This window comes from Microtus pennsylvanicus, chromosome 11 (genome assembly GCF_037038515.1).
Source record: "Microtus pennsylvanicus isolate mMicPen1 chromosome 11, mMicPen1.hap1, whole genome shotgun sequence".
NCBI lineage: Eukaryota > Metazoa > Chordata > Mammalia > Rodentia > Cricetidae > Microtus > Microtus pennsylvanicus.
Window position 1 is genome coordinate 51,989,158 of NC_134589.1, and position 20,392 is coordinate 52,009,549.

General features: G+C 49.9%; 2 protein-coding genes across 6 annotated transcripts; both read left to right on the forward strand.

The window, feature by feature from the left end:
* Nucleotides 1-222: 222 nt before the first annotated feature.
* On the forward strand, nucleotides 223-6,949 carry Fgf11 (fibroblast growth factor 11). Of its 3 annotated transcripts, none has more exons than XM_075991989.1 (5): nucleotides 223-1,689; nucleotides 3,314-3,424; nucleotides 3,617-3,720; nucleotides 4,333-4,531; nucleotides 4,814-6,949. In XM_075991989.1, exons 1-5 carry the CDS (start codon nucleotides 1,497-1,499, stop codon nucleotides 4,882-4,884), a joined length of 678 nt encoding a protein of 225 aa, XP_075848104.1. In that variant the 5' UTR covers nucleotides 223-1,496; the 3' UTR covers nucleotides 4,885-6,949. The 3 variants fall into 3 exon arrangements, with proteins under 3 accessions (XP_075848104.1, XP_075848103.1, XP_075848105.1); XM_075991990.1 differs by having other exon boundaries at nucleotides 1,375-1,689; nucleotides 4,333-4,553; nucleotides 4,814-6,948; XM_075991988.1 differs by having other exon boundaries at nucleotides 1,373-1,689; nucleotides 4,333-4,899.
* A 121-nt stretch (nucleotides 6,950-7,070) lies between these two features.
* On the forward strand, nucleotides 7,071-19,112 carry Chrnb1 (cholinergic receptor nicotinic beta 1 subunit). Of its 3 annotated transcripts, XM_075991991.1 has the most exons (11): nucleotides 7,071-7,207; nucleotides 7,297-7,436; nucleotides 7,992-8,036; nucleotides 8,737-8,846; nucleotides 8,960-9,068; nucleotides 9,327-9,474; nucleotides 10,442-10,651; nucleotides 15,149-15,372; nucleotides 17,543-17,715; nucleotides 18,053-18,200; nucleotides 18,444-19,112. In XM_075991991.1, exons 1-11 carry the CDS (start codon nucleotides 7,150-7,152, stop codon nucleotides 18,582-18,584), a joined length of 1,506 nt encoding a protein of 501 aa, XP_075848106.1. In that variant the 5' UTR covers nucleotides 7,071-7,149; the 3' UTR covers nucleotides 18,585-19,112. The 3 variants fall into 3 exon arrangements, with proteins under 3 accessions (XP_075848106.1, XP_075848107.1, XP_075848108.1); XM_075991992.1 differs by lacking the exons at nucleotides 8,737-8,846; nucleotides 8,960-9,068; XM_075991993.1 differs by lacking the exons at nucleotides 7,992-8,036; nucleotides 8,737-8,846; nucleotides 8,960-9,068.
* The last annotated feature ends 1,280 nt before the right edge of the window (nucleotides 19,113-20,392 follow it).

Genomic DNA, 20,392 nt, shown 5'->3' on the forward strand with positions numbered 1-20,392 from the left:
CCCCCAGCCCCGCCGCATCAGGCTTCCTTGTCTCGTCTCCTCTGAACCCCGAGACTTGCAGGCCTTGCCTGGACTCCGCCTGCCTCTAAAACCGTCCCCACTCACAGCTTCGGAGGAACCCCAGGGTTCCGCCCGCCCAGCTTCGCCTCCCTCTTTCCCAGCGTCTCCGCCCCCTGCCCCGCCCCCGGGCCGGCTCGCAGAGGAGGGGGAGCTTCTGTCGCCGCCTCAGCTTCCCACAGCCGCTGCTGCTGCTGCTGCCACCGCCGCTCCGCCTGGTCCAACCTCCAGGCCCAGTGCTCTGACTTTGCCGAACCGGGGCGCTCTGCAGAGACATCTTCACATCTTCCTGGGGGTCCGGGACACCTAGGCCGGCGTTGGGGGGAACCTCCCCTTGCGGGTGACAGGGAGGGAGGAGCCTGGAGCCCGAGCCCGCGGCACCCGTCGCCCGGATCAACAGGACAGGACAGGTTGAGGGGCGTCGGGGAAAGGAAGGGGTGCTATAGCAATCCCCAGGGAGGACGTGGAAACCCTGTCGCAGGAAGCTCTGATGCGCTATGACTTATTAAGGCCTGTTTACGTTTGAGGAGTGGTGGCAACGTGGGTACACTCCTCTCTTGGGGGCCTTGTTAGATTGGAGAGTGTGGTATCTAAGCAGTGCCAGTTGTTCCTCGGGAAATTGAAAGGGGCCACCAGAAAACAAAAAAGCGACTGATGCCCCTTGTTTCGGGGTGACAGAGGGCCCTCCAGACAACCACCTGGTGTATGCACTAGGAAGGGCTGGTTTGGAGGTGACTTCAAAAGGAGTGGAAGGTGACAACGTGAGGAAATGGTCTCAGCAGCTGGAACCCCAGGTCGTGGAACCCCGTGAAGAAAAGCATTATTCAGCCAGAGGATCTGGGAACCCCTTCTCACTGAACCGAGACAGCTTGGATATTGAGACATATTTGGGGGGATGTTTGAAGAAAGTAAGAGAGACACTCCATTTAGAGTATAGCAAAGGAAAAAACATCAGGGCTGGGTTCCTCTCTGACATTGACAGCAGCCCAGGGTGAGCTAATGTCCCCAAAGCTAAAGACCCACACCCTTCAGGTTACAAGAGTAGGCTGGGCAGGAGCGGCCCCAAAATAGGGTGGAAAGAACTCTGAGGATATTGAGAACACATCGTAGAAATTTAGGAGGGTCTTGACTTTAGGATAGAGGAAGTGGGACAGAAGCCAGAGAGGAGGGAAGGGGAGAGCTTTCGTTAGGGGACATAATTCATGGGTGAGGTCAGCTGAGGAGTGCATAGGCTACTGAAGCCGGTGGAGCTAGTGCAGGGCCCAAGGGTGAGAGCTGGTGGTTTTTAGGGGGAGGTAAGGGGGTCTGGCTTATCCTTAGGTCCTGTGGGTGGGGCGGTGGGTTGGGTCCAGAGCATGCCCTGGTGAGAGGGCTCCTCTAGGGGAGCCTAGGGTGCTCCGGGAGCCTGCTGGTTTAGGGGTGTCTCCTCCCGGGGCGCTATGGCGGCGTTAGCCAGTAGCCTGATCCGACAGAAGCGGGAGGTCCGCGAGCCCGGGAGCAGCCGGCCGGTGTCGGCGCAGCGGCGCGTGTGTCCCCGCGGCACCAAGTCTCTTTGTCAGAAGCAGCTCCTCATCCTGCTGTCCAAGGTGCGACTGTGCGGGGGGCGGCCCACGCGACAGGACTGCGGCCCAGGTGAGTGTGGCTAGGGCGGGGTCTCCGGGTCAGAAGTCCTTCTGCTGAGACCAGGGACCCTGGAGAATGCAGCCGACGATGAGGGGGTGGGTGTCCCAAAAGTAAGAGGTGGGCCAGATCGGCAAAACCTACGGGACTATGCTTCAGTTTCCTTCCTCTCTGTCCGTTATGCCGAGTCTCCTTGCTTTCGAGGGCAAGGGGAAGGTTTGAGGGGCCAAGTCTAATGATCCAAGCTTCTCAGCTCCTGTCTGTCCCCCTTCAACACAGGACTCCCCACCCCCATGGCTCTTCGCCTACGTGCAGGTTCTCGCGATTCTTTCTATCCGAAGCGGAGGGACCTAGGGGGTTCTGGACGCTTGGGTCACCCCGAGGGTTTCTGCAGCCCTGGCTGCCCCGCCCCCGCTCCGGTTCTCCCGCCCCTCCACGCTTGGGCTCTGTTCCTCCTGGTCGAGCTCTCCTGGCCAGGAGCCAATCTCTCCAGCTCTCCCCCGGGTGTCCTTGCAGCTACCTCGTCAGCCAGCCCCCTCCGTACGCCCTCCTTCTGTGACCTGCGCTTCGAGAAGGGTGTTGAGCACCCCCTCCCATTACTCCCGGGCGACTCGGAAACCTGATCCTACAAGCTCCGGGGACCCTCTGCTAGTAGGAACTTACACACAGTTCAGGCTGAAGACCTGCACAGAGAGTTGGGGGCTCGTACCATTTACAAGCGGGAACAGGGAAGTCAGCAGAGAGCAAGCCGTGAGAAAGGAGAGGTGTAAGGGTTGGTTTGTGATTCCCGTCCAGGTACGACAGTTAGGGAGTCCCTCTGGCCTCTCTCCAGGCCTCTGCCGGTTCCCCTAGGGGTAGCCCCTTGCGCCCTTCTCCCCCACCACCCACGGTAGGTAGTGGTACAGTCCGCAGCCCACCCTCTGAGTGGGACCCAGCCCCCACGTGATGCAGCTCGCCTCTCCATCTCTGTCCCCTCTTCCTTTTCCTTGGTGTGGTATGAATGTCCCCCATCCCAGGCCAGTTACCTGGCTGAAGGGTAGAGTCTCAGCCTTGGGGAGAACTGGACCCTCGTGAGCCTGCCGACTGACTGACTGACAGACAGACAGACAGACAGATGGGTCAGTGTCAGACAGGCCGGCGCTGAGCCAAAGCAAGGCCCGCGCCAAGCAAGCGGCAGCTGCAGCAGCAGGTGCTGACTCAGCGTCCGTCAAGCCCAGTCCCATCCCTCCTCCTGAGGGGGAGCCCCTTCCCTGTGGTCACCTTGCTGCTCACCCCGACATTTGCAAGCACACTTGCCCTGCGTCTCTAGCACTGCCCGTTGCGTTTTCTGTCCTCCCTTACCTCCTCTCCGCCCCCTCCCCCAACTCCGGTGAGGAGAAGGAATTAAACCATTTAAATAAATTTCAATAAATTAAGCTGACGCTCATGATTAGAAAAAGCGGAAGGGACCCACACCCCAGCTTCCTCAGGAATTGAAGAGGGGTGGAAGGAAGCTTGCTTGAAGGGTAAGAGAGCTGGGGCCCCGGAACTGTCTTCTGTGCCTTTCCCCTTCATTCTAGCCTGTGAGCCCGCCAAGTGTAGGAATGTTTCTGGGAACAAAGATGTCATTTTCAAAGATGAATGTCTCTCTCTCCAGAGCCTCAGCTCAAAGGCATCGTCACCAAACTGTTCTGCCGCCAGGGTTTCTACCTCCAGGCGAATCCCGATGGGAGCATCCAGGGCACCCCAGAGGACACCAGCTCCTTCAGTGAGAGGGGAACCAGCCACAGGGTGGGAAGTGGGGAGCAGGGGACAGGAGATGACAATCCTGTCGCCTCTTTAAGCTTTGTTGTCTTCAGTCTGTGCTCTTGAACCCCAAGGGGAGAGTGGAGCTGGTGTGGGGAGGGGACTTAGATGGGGGAGAGGTACTTGGATCTGATGTCTGCTCTCTCTCCCCCAGCCCACTTCAATTTGATTCCCGTGGGGCTCCGTGTGGTCACCATCCAGAGTGCCAAGCTGGGCCACTACATGGCCATGAATGCCGAGGGGCTGTTGTACAGCTCGGTAAGACCATGAGACTGAGTGACCTGGGGACACCCTCAGCGTGACCATCCTTTGCCACAGGCAGGCCTTGCACCCAGGACTCTGTCCTTCCTGCTTTGGCTGACCACTGCTGTTCCAAAAGTGGTCCAGGAGAGTGCATCCAGTCCCTGTCCTCAAGTACCCCAGGCTCTTGGCCAGCTGACTCTTTTAGAAGGGCCCCACTTCTCAACCTGTCTCCTGGAAACTTCATCTTTCCTCTGGATAGGAAGTAGTAAGAGACTGGGAATGCAGAGTAGAGATCTTCTTTCCAGGGCCCCTATAAATCTAGTTCCTGTCCCTGGCTGGCCTACCGGGCTCTTCCTTATTCTCTCTGTGCTCTCATTTCTGTATGGACTCAGTAGTTGCCATCCTCCTTTTGTAAAAATGTATGGATTATATCTTGACTGCTTCTCCCAAGGACTCCCTTCTGCCAGTGACATAACTCTCCTCTCTCTCTCTCTCTCTCTCTCTCTCTCTCTCTCTCTCTCTCTCTCCCTGTCTGTCTGTCTGTCTGTCTGTCTCTGGTGTGCGTGCGTGTATGTATGTGTGTGTGTGTGTGTCTGTCCCTGCTTCTTTCTGGATTTTGTTCCTCAGCCACATTTCACAGCAGAGTGTCGCTTTAAGGAGTGTGTCTTTGAGAATTACTATGTCCTGTACGCCTCTGCTCTGTATCGCCAGCGTCGATCTGGCCGGGCCTGGTACCTAGGCCTGGACAAGGAGGGCCGGGTCATGAAGGGAAACCGAGTCAAGAAGACCAAGGCAGCTGCCCACTTTGTGCCCAAGCTCCTGGAGGGTGGGTATGGGCTCAAGAAAAGGTGGGTCATGTGGGAGGGTATTGACCTTGACGTGAATATTTACTGTCGCACAGCCCAGGCCATAAATATTAAACAAGATGCTGTAATGATAGGCCAAGACAGGAAGGCTTTAGCCTTTGGGGATGTGGGGAGCTCTCTTCCTTTGGGTTGGGGATCTCCAAGGATGGGTGTAAGGGAAGGGAGGCCTCTCAGAGCTCTGACTCTTCCTGGCTCTCTGTCCTAACTCTCCTTCCGTACTCCTCTCTCTCTCCCCTTCACAGTGGCCATGTACCGGGAGCCTTCTCTCCACAGTGTCCCTGAGACCTCCCCTTCCAGTCCCCCTGCCCCTTGAGCTGTAGTCCCTGGACTGGAGGCTCCCTGCACTCCTGGTGAGCCGGCCACCACCACAGCCTGCCTCCTAGCCCTGCTCCAGGCCTTGCTCACACCCTGCCGCCACACACATGCCCTAAGCAGCCAGGTCTCACCAGGTGCTGTACCCTGAGGACCTTAGAGGCTGGCTGGGACTCCTGGAGTTGCTGAGCTCTTAGATCCTGGGGCCTAGGAGAGCTTCTGAGATGGGGGTGCCTGAAATCATCTTGGCTGATCCACCTACTTCTTTCCACACTAGCTTCTCCCTCTCCAAAGAACCCCAATTTTTCCTGAGATGGCGCTGGGGCTTCCAGAACTGACAGAGCAAGGGAATTAGCACTCCTCACCCTGGCTGAGCCAGTTTCTGTAGCCACACACTCCTTTACATTGTTGCCAAGCCATAGCTTTCTAGGTCGGCCACTGGCACTCAGAACTAGTTTCCTTCTCTCTCTGCTCTACCTTCTGCCTTGGTCTGGACAGGTTCTGACCCAGCTGAACACCCAGCCAGGGCCATTCTTTGTTCCGTACTGGAACCCGGGCATGGATCCTTTAAACTTCTATTCTTGACCTAGATGGAATCCCCTGGTTTAAAAAAAAAGGAGAGAGAGAGAGGCTGAATTTGAGCCTCCTAATGTGGCCATTGGCCTTGGTCTGAGTTGGAACCAACCTCCGGCCACACCATATGTGAAACCTTCTTATCCCAGAGATGCCCAGTTCTAGAGCTCGTGTTCTAGGCCTTTGCGGAGCCATACTTCCTCCCGACTCTCAGCTCTAGCACATAGACCATGACTCTTTCCAGGATGGAACCTGGGCCTGTATAGCCATATTATTGTACTAGAGTAAGTTCTAAACCCACCCTTCTACTTCCTGTAATGATTATTTAAGAATGAGCTATGGATAGAACTGAGCAATGATTCATTAAGGACTAATTGGTTCTGAGCTGTGCTTAGTGGCACAAGCCTATAATTCAGCCTGGGGACTGAGTCAGAAGGATTTCGAGTTGGAGGAAATCCTGAGCTATAATAGCAAAACCCTGTCTGAAAAGCCACGCATGTGCGTGTAAACACACACACACGGGGGGGGGGGGACAGGGAGAAAGAGAGAGAGAACACAACACTTACTAATCAGTACTGAATGGATCAAGGACCACTGCTTGTTTTTCCTAGATAATTTTCTAAAATCTTCTTCCCTCTAGAATGCTAACCTTACTTTTACATGTTTTCTAGTTTTAGCCTTGCAGCTGGGGTTCTCCCAGGGAAAGGTACAGGAATTCTGGAAGACTAGACCTGGTACATGGTAGGGAAGCCAAGAGGAGGAAAATGGCAGACTTTGACTGATTGGGGGAGACATGAACACTTAGCTACCTCAGCAGGAATTTCTTACACTTGCCTCTTAAGGCTGAGGTCCTTTGCTTGATGTGGTGTGATGGTTTGTGAGGTGGAGGAAAAAGAATTGGGAATAAAGAGCTAGCCTGGGCTTTGTAGGGAGTTCAAGACCAGCCTGGGCTCTAGGAGACCCTGTCTCAAACAACACTGAGGTCTGTAGGGATAATGACTCTAGAATTTAAAAGGATAACCGGTGACACACCTTGAATCCTCCCCCCAGCAAGGAGCCCCCCAACTCAGCAATAAGTCCAACTTCTCCCTCCTGCAGGTCAGGCCTAGGAAAGGAGGGGCCTCTTGGGCTCCCAGACCTCATATATCCCCAGAGCTTCTAACTAAATAAAATTTACTTTACCTACAGCTTATACCCTCAGCTGGGTTTTAAGTACCCAAAAAGGACCTGAAAAGGGGGAGTCTCTAGTAAAACAGGGGGTGGATCCCGAGTCTAGCAGATGTAGGTGGAACGGCTATGGAGGTCCTACAGGAGGGGCTGTACCCAAAGGCAGGACACTTTTCCTCAGTCCCTTTTACTTCTGGCTTGTTGCAAGAGATGCACCCCCCCCCCCCCCCCGTCACATACACCCCGCTCAGGCTCCGCCCATCTCCTGGCTCTACTCTCAGGGGACCGGGTCTCCAAGCTTTCTCTAATTAAAGATGATTTATACAACCCGAGTGTGGTCTGACATTTGTGAGTGGAGGGGAACCGCAGTTGTTCCGGGCGGGACCAAGTCTAGAGGGCGGGGCGGGTGGGCTGGCGGCTGGTCCCCCGACAACAGGTGCACATTCCTGGGCGCCTCGTCACTTCCCCTGTCCTGGCGGCTTCGGCCGCTCTCCGGACAAACTCACTTGAGCGAAGCGGCAGGGCCATGACCTTTGGGGCGCTGCTGCTGCTTCTGGGGGTGCTCGGGGCACCCCTCGCCCCAGGTAAGTCAGTCTGGGCCCTGAAGAGGCAATGACAGGGGCAATGGTCGCGGCCAGCCACCCGAGGGTCACTTAGGGCTTTCCTTCGCCAGGCGCCCGCGGCTCGGAAGCCGAAGGCCGACTGCTTGAGAAACTTTTCTCGGACTACGATAACTCGGTGCGGCCGGCGCGGGAGGTGGGAGACCGCGTCGGGGTCAGCATCGGCCTCACCCTGGCGCAGCTCATCAGCCTGGTGAGGGCGCCCTGTGGGTGGAGGTCGCTGGGCGGGGCAGGCTGGGGGCGGGGTCTGAGGTGAGATGGACAGGCCGTGGGCGGAGATTGGGTGGAAACAAGAACCAATGAACGAGCTCGTGGGCGTGGCCTATTTGACGGGTCCTGAATGCTGCTCTGTTAACCCGCCCGTGGGCGGGGTTTGAGGCGGAGCTGAGGCCGAAGGACCGGCTAGGGGGAGGACCTCGAGACGGGGCCGTGTTGGATTTCTGCCTGGGCTAGCAGAGCTGGAAGTTCAGGGAGTCCAGAACAGCCCGGGGCGGAGATTCTGTGGACTAGCCACTGGGTGTGGCCCGTGATTGAACCTGGAGGTGAAAGGCAAGAGAAGCGGGGGCAAGATCTGGTGTTTCGAGGCAGAGGCAGGTGATACCCACTTACCTTCTATAAGATGGGGTTTGTACCCAAGAAGATGCAGCTTAGAGAAAGGGGGTAGATTTTTTTTTTTTTGAGAAAGTGACCCCGAGCCTTCATTTCTTCCCACTCCATTTCATTTCTGCCTTAAAATTTTCCCTTCTAGAACGAGAAGGATGAAGAAATGAGCACAAAGGTGTACTTAGACCTGGTATGGAGACCCTGTGGGTTAGGGAAGGGCATCCTGCCACATTTTATTAATCTCTTGGAATGCTCAGTCCAGTAAGATTTTTTTTTTGTATAATGACTTCATAAAACACATATATAATAACCGAAAAGGAAGCTTCTATAAACAATTCCTTCCTAACTGTTTAAAACACAAATTTGGCCTCATTAATTTGTATTCTGATCCTTTAAAGCCACTGTAGTAGAGGATGTCTAACACAGCTTTTTAACAATTACTTTTTAATTTGTTTTATTTTATTTTATGTGTATGGGTATTTTGCCTGCATGCCTGTCTGTGCACCTCATGCATGACTAGTGCCCATGGAAGCCAGAAGAGGGCGTCCGATCCCTGGAACTGGAGTTACAGCAGGTTGTGACTTCCTTGTAGGTGCTGGGAATCAAACCTTGGTCCTCTGGAAGAGATTCAGGGCCATTACCCACTAAGTCATCTCTCCAGGCCCCCTATCTGATTTTAGAGACTAAAATAATAGAGCTGAGTGCAAGAGGAAGGAAACTAGTTGGTGTGAATCCCAGAGACTGGAGGCAGAGCCAGAGCCCTTTCCCCTTGCCCCACAGGTCAGGCCTGAGCTACTCCCCTTTGTACCCTCTTCCTGGGTACCCTCTCTGACATCCTAAGTCTCTCCCCGGCCTCTGGCCTGAGCAGCCCTTTAGCCTCTGTTCCTTAGGAGTGGACAGACTACAGGTTAAGCTGGGATCCTGCAGAACATGATGGCATCGACTCTCTTGGCATCACCGCTGAATCGGTGTGGCTCCCTGATGTGGTGCTAATGAACAAGTTGAGTCTTTCCAAAGCCTGGGGGCACGTGGTGGGGCTGTTATGAGGTGTGGCTGGGGAGGGTGTTCGGAAGACAGATCCAGATCCCATAGAAAAGGATCTCTTTCCTGCAGCAATGACGGAAATTTTGACATTGCTCTGGACATTAACGTCGTGGTATCCTCCGAGGGCTCTGTGCGCTGGCAACCCCCTGGCTTGTATCGCAGCAGCTGCAGCATCCAGGTTTCCAGGCTTTGTCTGTCCTCCGACTCCCTCACTCCCCAGCTGCTCCCAGTCCTGTATCCCTCTTGACCCTTACCTCTTGTTTGCCCCGACTTCCTATAGCCCTGCATATTTTCTTTGGTTTTCAGTCTTCCGTATCAATTCTCAGCCATTTCCCTGATGACCCCTTCTCTTTTGTAACCGCCATCCAATGACCTCCCAAACTTCCCTAGTCCTTCCCAGTCCTCTGGCAGCTTCAGTGTCTTCCCCTCCATTCAGGTCACCTACTTCCCCTTTGACTGGCAGAATTGCACCATGGTCTTTAGTTCCTACAGCTATGACAGCTCTGAGGTCAGCCTGAAGACAGGCCTGGGTCCTGACGGGCAGGAGAGGCAGGAAATCTACATTCATGAAGGGACCTTCATTGGTGAGTAGGGGAGGGTCTCACGTCCAAGGGTGACAAACAAGCTCCGGTATCTATGCTCAGGGGACATGGATGGGGTCAGCAAGATGGGGATGACTAGCAACGCTGCAAATATGGACACTGAAGCCAAGTGTGGTGACAAATACTTTCAATGTTAGTGCTTGAAAGGCTGAGGCAGGAGGATTGCTGCACATTCAACGCCAGGCTGGACTACATTCAGAGACCTTGATCTTTTTTCTTTCTTTTATTATTAATTAATTAGTTAATTTAGAGACAGGGTTTCTCTGTGTCACAATCCTGACTGTCCTAGAATTCACTTTGTAGATCAGGCTGACCTCAAATTCACAGAGATCCAACTGCCTCTGCCTCCCGAGTACTGGGATTAGAGGCATTGCCACCACTAGCCAGATGAGACACTGATTCTTTTTTTTAATATTTATTTATTTACTTATTTATTATGTATACAATGTTTTGTCTGTGTGTATGCCTGCTAGCCAGAAGAGGGCACCAGACCTCATTACAGGTGGTTGTGAGCCACCATGTGGTTGCTGGGAATTGTACTCAGGACCTTTGGAAGAGCAGACACTGCTCTTAACCTCTGAGCCATCTCTCCAGCCCGAGACACTGATTCTTAAAACAGTAAAAAGTATACAGCACGCACAGAGGAGATGAGATGGCTCAGGGATAAAGTTCTCACAGTGTAAATCTGATGACTTGAATTTAGGCCCTGGAACCTGTGGTGGAAGGAGGGAACTTTCAAAAGTCCTCTGACCTTAGAATTTACATGGTGGTGTGTGTACGCACGCACACACACACCACTATAATAATAATATTTTTATTAAAACAGAAAAGTATGGAAGTTGAGAGTGGTTTAAGTTTATTGGAGAAAGGCTGCCTAGCAGTGTGCTATCCCAGGCACTAACTGGACAGCTACTGCACCTGAGTTTGCCTCCTCTGTCCCCCCCTCCAGAGAATGGCCAATGGGAGATTATCCACAAACCTTCTAGGTTAATCCAACTTCCAGGGAATCCTAGAGGAGGGAAGGAAGGACATCGCGAGGAAGTTATCTTCTATCTCATTATTCGGCGGAAGCCCCTCTTCTACTTGGTCAACGTCATTGCCCCGTGTGTCCTCATCACTCTCCTGGCCATCTTTGTCTTCTACCTCCCGCCAGACGCAGGTAAACAGCTAGGGTCTCAGCTCCGGATCACCAGCCCAGCCTTTCCTCCTAGCCTTTAGTCCAGGTTGGGTTGGGTTTTTTTTATTGCTTTGTTTTGTATTTTTAAGATGTATGCGTGCGTTTAATCCCAGCACTCGGGAAGCAGAGGCAAGCAGATTGCTGTGAGTTCGAGGCCAGCCTGGTCTACAAGGGCTAGTTCCAGGACAGGAACCAAAGCCACAGAGAAACCCTGTCTCAAAAAACCAAAAAAAAAGGATGTGTGAAGCCAATGGGAGGTGGCACACACCTTGTGAGTTCAGGGTTGGCCTGGTCTACAGAGAGAGAGTACAAAGTTACATAGAGAATCCCTGTCTCAAAAAAAATCATTAAAAAAACAAAAAACAAACAAAAGATGTATGTGTGTGTGAGCCAGGCAGTGGTGGCAAGTTCCAGGACAGCCAGGGCTGTTATATAGAGAAACACTGTTTCAACCCCCTCCCCCCAGAAAAGATGTGTGTGTGTGTGTGTGTGTGTGTGTGTGTGTGTGTGCACTCAAATGCCCATGGAGGTCAGAAGTGGGGCACTGGATCCTTTGCAGATGGAGTTCCAGGAGGCATTTGTGAGCCTCCTGAGGTGGGCCTTGGGAGCCGAACTCCAGTCCCCGGATAGAGCAGTGGCCTTAGGAGCCGAACTCCAGTCCCTGGATAGAGCAGTGGCCTTGGGAGCTGAACTCCCGTCCTCGAATTGAGCAGTGGTCTAGTTTGTTTCTCTGTAGCAGTGATAAAAGACTTACGGGAACCAAGTTCTGGGAAGAAAGGGTTTTATTTGACTTACAGGTCACAGTTCATCACTGAGGTTAGCCAAGGCAGGAGCTCAAGCTAAGTGAGCACAGACGATGAAGGAACACCTCTTACTGACTGGCTTCCCCTGACTTGTTCTGCTGGGCTCCTTTCTTTACTGGATCCAGAACCCCCCCCCCCAGGAATGGCACTGTCCATGGTGGACTGGGCTCTCCTGCACCAAATAGCAAGTAAGGAAGTGCCCCCATACACACCCACGGGGAATTCCTCAGCTGAAGTTTCTTTTTCCCATATGTCAAATTGACAAACCGAGGCTAATCTTGACAAGCAGTACATGTTCTGAACTACTGAGCTATCTCTCTAGCACCCAGGATAGTTTTCTTGCCAACTCAAACCCTCATCGGTTGGATATCAGCAATCCAAGGTTCCCCCCATGCACAATTAAACCCCAATACAGGCCTTGCACCCCCTCTGCTGCTGGGTTGTCCTCACCAGTAACACGTTCACTCTTCCCTCTGGAGTCCCAGCCTCACGTTCATGGAGTTCCCATGTCCACGACAAACCAAATTCCAAGCTAAGCCAACTTTCCTTTTTCTGTTTCCCATTCCTAGCAAATAACCCCCTCCTCCCTTCAGACATCAACCGGTGCCTTAACTGGCAGTCTCCCTTTTCTCTATAAGGAAGTACAATATAGTAACAAGGTAACCCTGGTCAAATTCCATAATGACTGTGTGTCTGAGTCCCCTGGTCAGGAAATGGGACAGCCAGTGTCCCTACTGCATAGAATTATTCTGAAGATTAACTGGGTTAATAAAACTATACCGAGTACCTAGCTGGATCTATGCAAATGTGGTTTTTTTTTGTTTGTTTTTAATTACTTTTGAGCAGTTGATGTAAGGCAATACAATAGAATTTTACGTATTAATTCTAATCTTTACAATAACCTTTCAGTTAAGTGCCAAATTCTAGAGAAGGGTAAAGAGGCTGAGGGAGTCGATGCATTTGTCTGGCACTGTGTTCAGGTCTGACCAGTCCTAGTCAGAGACCTTGCTTCTAGTGTTTCCCTCCCTGCACTTGGAAAGCTGAGGCAGAAGAATTACCAAGAGTTTGAGACCACTGAGTATGAGATTACCTGAAGCTTCCTAAGCAAGAGCCTGTCTCAAAAAAAAAATCAAAAAACATAGTAAGCAAATATGAAAACAAATAAACAAAACTCTGTATTTTCCCCATCTCTGGCATCAATCAAGTCCTCTATCCAGGAAGAGAGAGAGATGCAGTTGGAGAATACACTTCCAGATCCAGGAGGAAGGCTCGGCAGGCAAGACGCTTGCTACCAAGCCTGAGGGCTTGAGTCCAATATGGAACCCACAAGTTGTTCTTGAATATCTCTAGGTGCCCTATGACAGGAACATGCGCGCACACACGCGTACAATGTTAAAAAGAAAAGGAACCTACTTACAAGTATAATCACTCCTTTCTAGAACAGGGCAATCTTGAAACCTAATATTACAGGACCAAAATAGAGCGAACCATATGGCTTATTTCAATACCTTTCATGAAGTTTGTAAGGCCTCTTGTATGACACAGAAAGAACCGGCCTCTTTTGTATACCATTTTATTTTTAGATTCTTCAAATTGCTATATTGTTCTTGGAAAAACTACAGAGATTGGTATATTCATTCATGCAACTATATCTGTGGAATTCTGTGATATGCTAGGCACTGCAAATGCATCAGGGAATAAAAATAATAAAATTGATTGGCTGTAGCTCAGTGTAGAGATCTGGAGCAGGTATAGGTAGAGCTGGTCTGCCATACAGGAAGCCCTGGATTCCATCCCTAGCACTGCAGGGAGGGGGCATAGCAAGAGACATAGTATAGTTGGTAGAGTGTTTACCTTGTATGCATGCATGAAGCCCTGAGTTCATCCTCCAGAACCCATCTGTAAACAAACAAACAAGAAAATAAAACCACTGACCTTCCTCAGTCTACATTCTAGTGGGGAAGTCAGTCAACAAACTAATGTTTACTGTCATACATTAGAAAAGGACAAGTTTTTTGTTGTTATTGTTGTTTTGTTTTTCAAGACAAGATTTCTCTGTAGCCCTGGCTGTCCTGGAACTCACTTTGTAGACCAGTCTGGCCCTGAACTCAGAGATCTGCCTGCCTCTGCATCCTAAATGCTGGGATTAAAGGTGTGTGCTACCATGCCTGACTTCTAGACAAATTTTAAAAAAGAAAATAAAACAGGAAGGGGTTTGGGAAGATTAAAATGGGAGTGGACTCCTATATACTAGCTCTCAGAGACAAGAGAATCAAGAGTTTGAATCTAGCCTAGGTTACACAAAGAGTTGCGGGTCACTCTCAGTACAAAGTGAGGTCTTGTCTCAAAAAAGAGCTAGGAATGTAGCTGACAGGGAAAAGTATTTTCCTATTATGCATGAAGCCTTTGACCCCTCTCAGAGAATAAACTAGACATAGTAGCAAAACTCTGTAATCGTAGCCCTTGGGATGGGACTGAAGGTAGAAAGACCAGAAGTTCAAGGTCATCCTTGTTGAAGGAGAGAGGGCCTGCTTTTCATGCCGGCCGCCCAGCTAGCTTAACCCCCGAAATAATTCCACAGAAACTGTATTCATTTAAACACTGCCTGGCCCATTATCTCCAGCCCCTTATTGGCTAACACTCACATATTAGTTTAACCCATCTCCATTAATGTGTATCACCAATTGACTATGGCTTAAGAGCATGAGTCTAACCAGCATCCGTCTCGGAGAGGAGAGCCATGGCATCTGCCACACTGCCTTCTTCCCAGCATCCAGTTCTCTTTTCCACGCCTTTCTAAGTTCTGCCCTATCAAAAGGCCAAGGCAGTTTCTTTTTTTTTTTTAATTTTTTTTAATTATTTGTTTATTATGTATACAATATTCTGTCTACGTGTATGCCTGCAGGCCAGAAGAGGGCGCCAGACCTCATTACAGATGGTTGTGAGCCACCATGTGGTTGCTGGGAATTGAACTCAGGACCTTTGGAAGAGCAGGCAATGCTCTTAACCACCGAGCCATCTCTCCAGCCCCCCCAAGGCAGTTTCTTTATTCAACCAATGAAAGCAACACAAATACAGAAGGACCTCATACACCACATCCTCTGTGAATTGTGAGTGCAAAGCAAGCCTAAGACATGTGACATCTGGTCTCAAAAATTAAACAGACCTGGAGAGGTGGCTCAGCTGATTAAGCCATTTGCTGCCAAACCCGGAACAGCTTTGATGGTGAGGGAATTAGGTTGTAGCCAGGTTAAGTTTGGGATTCTGTTATATATTCAACAGAAAGGTTGAGTAGGCATTTGGATGGAAGCCTGAAGTTCAGAGGAAATTTGGGCTGGAGGAACAAACAGCAGAGAGATTTGTAAACAAATGACTTTCCCAAAAGCCTACACTTAGATTGGAAACATGACCATTGATTATGCCTTAGAGGCTTCCTTCTGATAAAGACTAATACTTCTGATAGTGTGTTAGCCCATGCCTTTAATCCCAGCACTTGAGAGGCAGAAGTAGGAGGATCTCTGTGAGCTTGAAGCCAGCCTGGGCTACACAGCAAGTTCCAGGCCAGTCAGGACTACATAGAGAGTTCTTGTCTCGATAAAATAAAATGATGGGTTTTTGTTTGTTTTTTGTTTTTTTAAAAAAGGGACTAATTCTGGGTTCTCCTCTGCCTTCCAAGGAGAGAAGATGGGGCTTTCCATCTTTGCCCTGCTGACCCTTACTGTATTCCTGCTGCTGCTGGCAGACAAAGTGCCCGAGACCTCCCTGGCAGTCCCCATCATTATCAAGTATCTCATGTTTACCATGATCCTCGTTACTTTCTCAGTCATCCTTAGCGTTGTGGTCCTCAACTTGCACCATCGCTCACCCCACACCCACCAAATGCCCTTTTGGGTCCGCCAGGTAAGAGAGATCTCCAACATGTCTTACTTCCTGATCTTTTTTTTTTTTTTAAAGATTTATTTATTATGTACTCAGAGTTCAGCCTCCATACCTGCAGGCCAGAAGAGGACACCAGATCTCATTACAGATGGTTGTGAGCCACCATGTGGTTGCTGGGAATTGAACTCAGGACCTTTGGAAGAGCAGTCAGTGCTCTTAACCTCTGAGCCATCTCTCCAGCCCCCTGATCTTTTTTTTAAATTTATTTATTTATTAAAGATTTCTGTCTCTTCCCAGCCACCGCCTCCCATTTCCCTCCCCTCCCCCAATTAAGTCCCCCCCCCAGCCCGAAAAGCAATTAGGGTTCCCTGTCCTGTGGGAAGTCCAAGGAACCCCCACCTCCATCCAGGTCTAGTAAGTTGAGCATCCAAACTGCCTAGGCTCCCACAAAGTCAGTGTGTGCAGTAGGATCAGAAACCCATTGCCATTGTTCTTGAGTTCTCAGTAGTCCTCATTGTCCGCTATGTTCAGAGAGTCCGGTTTTATCCCAGGCTTTTCCAGACCCAGGCCAGCTGGCCTTGGTGAGTTCCCAGCAGAACATCCCCATTGTCTCAGTGTGTGGGTGCACCCCTTGCGGTCCTGAGTTCCTTGCTAGTGCTCCCTCTCCTTCTGCTCCTGATTTGGACCTTGAGATTTATGTCCAGTGCTACAATGTGGGTCTCTGTCTCTGTCTCCTTTCATCGCCTGCTGAAGGTTAATATTCAGGAGGATGCCTATATGTTTTTCTTTGGGTTCTCCTTATTTAGCTTCTCTAGGATCACTAATTATAGACTCAATGTCCTTGGTTTATGGCTAGAAACCAAATATGAGTGAGTACATCCCATGTTCCTCTTTTTGGGTCTGGCTTACCTCACTCAGGATAGTGTTTTCTATTTCCATCCATTTGCATGCAAAATTCAAGAAGCCCTTGTTTTTTACTGCTGATTAGTACTCTAATATGTATATATTCCATACTTTCTTCATCCATTCTTTCATTGAAGGGCATCTAGGTTGTTCCAGGTTCTGGCTATCACAAACAATGCTGCTATGAACCTTACTTCCTGATCTTACAATCAACCCAGTGTGGGAAAGAATGAGGCTAGCCTGGGCTACATAGTAAGGCCCTGTCTGCAAATGACAGAAAAAAATATTAAAAGAGGGAAGTGCATCCTTGTGTTTGGCTTTGTGTCCAGAGTTGCTCCACCCACCGGGCTGGACTCAACTCCAGCTGGCATGGTGCTGAAGTGCGGAAGCCTGCTGGATGGTGGAACACCACACAGTTCATTCTGCCTTCCCATCGCTTCCTGGGTCCTGCATGCCCTTCATCCATTCTGCTCATTCAGAGGGCCAGGGAAGCCTCAGTGTAAATGCCATTAGGGTGGAAGACTTTTGAACCCTTAATTTTTCAGGACAACTCCCAGCCCGTTAAAGAGCTTTTTTTTTTTTTTTTGGTTTTTCGAGACAGGGTTTCTCTGTGGTTTTGGAGCCTGTCCTGGAACTAGCTCTTGTAGACCAGGCTGGTCTCGAACTCACAGAGATCCGCCTGCCTCTGCCTCCCAAGTGCTGGGATTAAAGGTGTGCGCCACCACCGCCCGGCTTGTTTTGTTTTTGAGACAGGGTTTCTCTGTGTAGCCCTGGCTGTCCTGGAACTCACTCTGTAGACCAGGCCATCCTTGAACGCAGAGATCCACCTGCCTTTGCCTCTTGAGTGCTGGGATTAAAAGTGTGAGCCACCACTACCAGCATAAAAGAGCTCTTAAAAAAATGATTTTATGTGGATGAATATGCACTACTATATGAGCCTGGTGCCTGAGGAGCCCTGAAGAGATCAGACGCCCAAACCGAAGCAGGATCCTCTGGAAGACCTTAACCACTGAGCCATCTCTCCAACCCTCATTAAAAATCTCTTAAGCAGCAGTATCATGGTGGCAGAGGCAGGCAGGCCTCTGAGTTCAGCCTGTGCAGCCAGGGCTACACAGAGAAATCCTGTCTCAAAAAGAAAGCATTGTAAATTGTGCAGTTACATTTCTGTCAGTGTAGCTCGGTGGGTCCATGAGTGCGCATGCACGGGAATGAGCCCGTGGAGTGGAATAGATCGCTGCTTCCAAGGAGGCTGGAAAGCATTAAAGCCCTCAATATGCCACTTCCATAGATCTTCATTCACAAGCTCCCGCCATATCTGGGTCTGAAAAGGCCCAAACCCGAAAGAGACCAACTGCCCGAACCACACCACTCTTTTCCTCCAAGAAGTGGCTGGGACCGAGGAACTGATGAATATTTCATCCGGAAGCCTCCAAGTGATTTTCTTTTTCCGAAACTTAACAGGTAAGACCTACACGCATCAGTCACTTGGGCAAGGGAGAACTACAGCTCCCAGAAGACCATGGAAAAGCTCCCAGAGATAGTGTTGTCTAGCATCATGGGAGTTGTAGTAACCCGGATGCGGCTTGCTTTTCGAGAAGGTGGCATTTTAAAGTTTAAAGAACCAGAAGTTTGAGAAAGTCTGGAGAGCTCTGTGCTGGCAGGGAGATCAGGAAGGGTTTCCTCAGGTTTTGAGAAATACAAGAATATTGGAGGAGGCAGCTGGAGTAGAGTCTAGGCCACCGGAACTGCTTCTTCTCTTTGAACCCCGTGTGTGGCTAAACAGTTTCTCCCCTTACAGGTTTCAGCCTGAATTATCTGCCCCGGACCTGCGACGATTTATCGATGGCCCAACCCGTACTGTAGGTCTGCCTCAGGAGCTACGCGAGGTCATTTCTTCAATCAGCTACATAGCCCGACAGCTGCAGGAACAGGAGGACCACGACGCAGTAAGTCCAATGAGGTTGAAGCCCGCAGGCTCCACCCCAAAGCTCAAGCTCCGCCCCTAGCAGTCGCTTCCGTTTCTGATTGGAAGTGTGTTTATTTTTCTCCCTCCTCCCGCTTGCTAACTGGCTCTTTCATAGCTATCTGGTGGCCTGGTTCTTGAGCTAATTGCCCTTTTCTCTAAGGGGTGGGCTTTACAGGGCTCCGACCCTGGAGCGTTATTATTATTTTTTCCTGCCTACCCTTAGCTGAAGGAGGACTGGCAGTTTGTGGCTATGGTTGTGGATCGTCTTTTCCTCTGGACATTCATCGTCTTCACAAGCGTCGGGACCCTGGTCATTTTCTTAGATGCCACGTACCATTTGCCCCCTCCTGAACCTTTTCCTTGAAGACCCGAGGACCTTTTTACCAAGAGTGGCAGGAGCTCTCAAGATGCAACCGCTCCTGTAAGAATCTAGTTTCTGGGAAGGCGCTGAAGTGGGACTATGGCTAGGAGGCAGGTGCCTTGGACCCACTTGAAATGCCATTATTTAGGATTTCGTCTGCTGGGTTTTTTGTTTTTGTTATTTTTGAGACAGAGTCTCACTCTGTGGTCCAGGCTAGCCAGGAACTATGTATCCCAGGCTGGCCTCAAACTCCCAGCAATGTTACTTCCTTAGCCTACCAAGTGTTGGGACTACAGGCCTGGTGAGCCAGCACACATGGGTTTGGATTCTTGAAACTACACTGAATTGTAGCTTGGATCTCTAATGAAATAGAATTACAAGTCATAAGTAATAGATTGTAAGCCTTTTGAGGACAGGAAATGTGTTGGCTACTCTGATGTCCCTAGCAATGTACACAGGTTCTAGCCTATGAGTGCTTAACATTCATTTCATGAAGAGAGGGGGAAAATTCTGAAATATATAAAAATACTGCCTACAATAGAATGTTGTGATTAATCATTTTTGTCTTTTTAACTTTCTATAATTTATATATTTTTGTAACATTTGCCACCTTTAGATTGAAAAGTTATTTCTTAAAGGTCTGCATTTGCAATGAGGAAACATTAAAATCAAAACAAAATTTTTTTTTAAAGATCTAGGAGTGACTGGGAGGTGGTGGCACACACCTTTAATCCCAGCACTTGGGAGGCAGAAGCAGGCAGATCTCAGAGTCTGAGGCCAGCCTAGTCCACAGTGCAAGTTCCAGACCGGCCAAGGCTACACAGGGAAACTTGTTTTGAAAACAAAACAAAACAAAAAGAAGATCCAAGAGTGGTAGTGAATGCTTGTTATACCAGAACTTGGAAGTCAGAGGCAAGGGGATTCAAGGCCAAAGTCTGCTACATAGTGAATTTAAGACCAGTCTAGATTGAGAGAATGAGAAGAGGGAGGGAGGGATGGAGGGAAGGAGGGAAGGAGGGAGAGAGGTCTCATTTTCTCATTTATTCAAGTCAGGCATAGTGACTCATACTTAGAATCCCAGTATTGGAAGGCTGAGGCAGGCAGGACTGCTGTGGGTTTCACCCCGGTTAGGCTACAGAGCGAGAGCCTGTCTCACACAAACAACCTTATTCAAGTTCTAATTTTGGCACACATACCACTAAACTACTCAGAATGTTTCTATATCTGTAAAATGAAGCAGAAAGTAGTATATGCCCATAGGGAATTCATATGTCACAGCTTTGAAATGGTGTTTTATTTTGTATTTGTTTTTTGGTTTTTTTTGCCTGTGTTCTTGAGCTTACAATATTTATTGGTTTGTTTTGGAATAGTTGAAATTGAATCTAGGTCCTTGCAAACCATAGGTAACTACTTACCAACCCTTATTTTTCCTTCATTTTTGAGCTCATGGTTTTGATATCGTTGCTTGAGACAACTTTGAACTCTTGATACTTTCGCCTCTTTTAAGTACTGGGATCATGGGCATAATCCACCAAGCCTGCTTTGTTTTTAGAAACTGGGTCTTAGTAAGTTGTACAGTCTGGCCGTCAGCTTACTACACAGCCTCTAATGTTCCCTCTTCTTGCATTTGGAGTAACTAGGATAAGAGGTATGCATCACCATGCCCTACCGGCAGTTTTGTTTTGGTTGTTTTTGAGACAGGGTTTCGCTATGTAGCCCTGGCTAGCCTAGAATGTATGTAGTCGAGGTTGGCCTCAAACTCACAGAGATCCACTTGCTTCTGCTTCCTGAGTGCTGGGATTAAAGGCGTA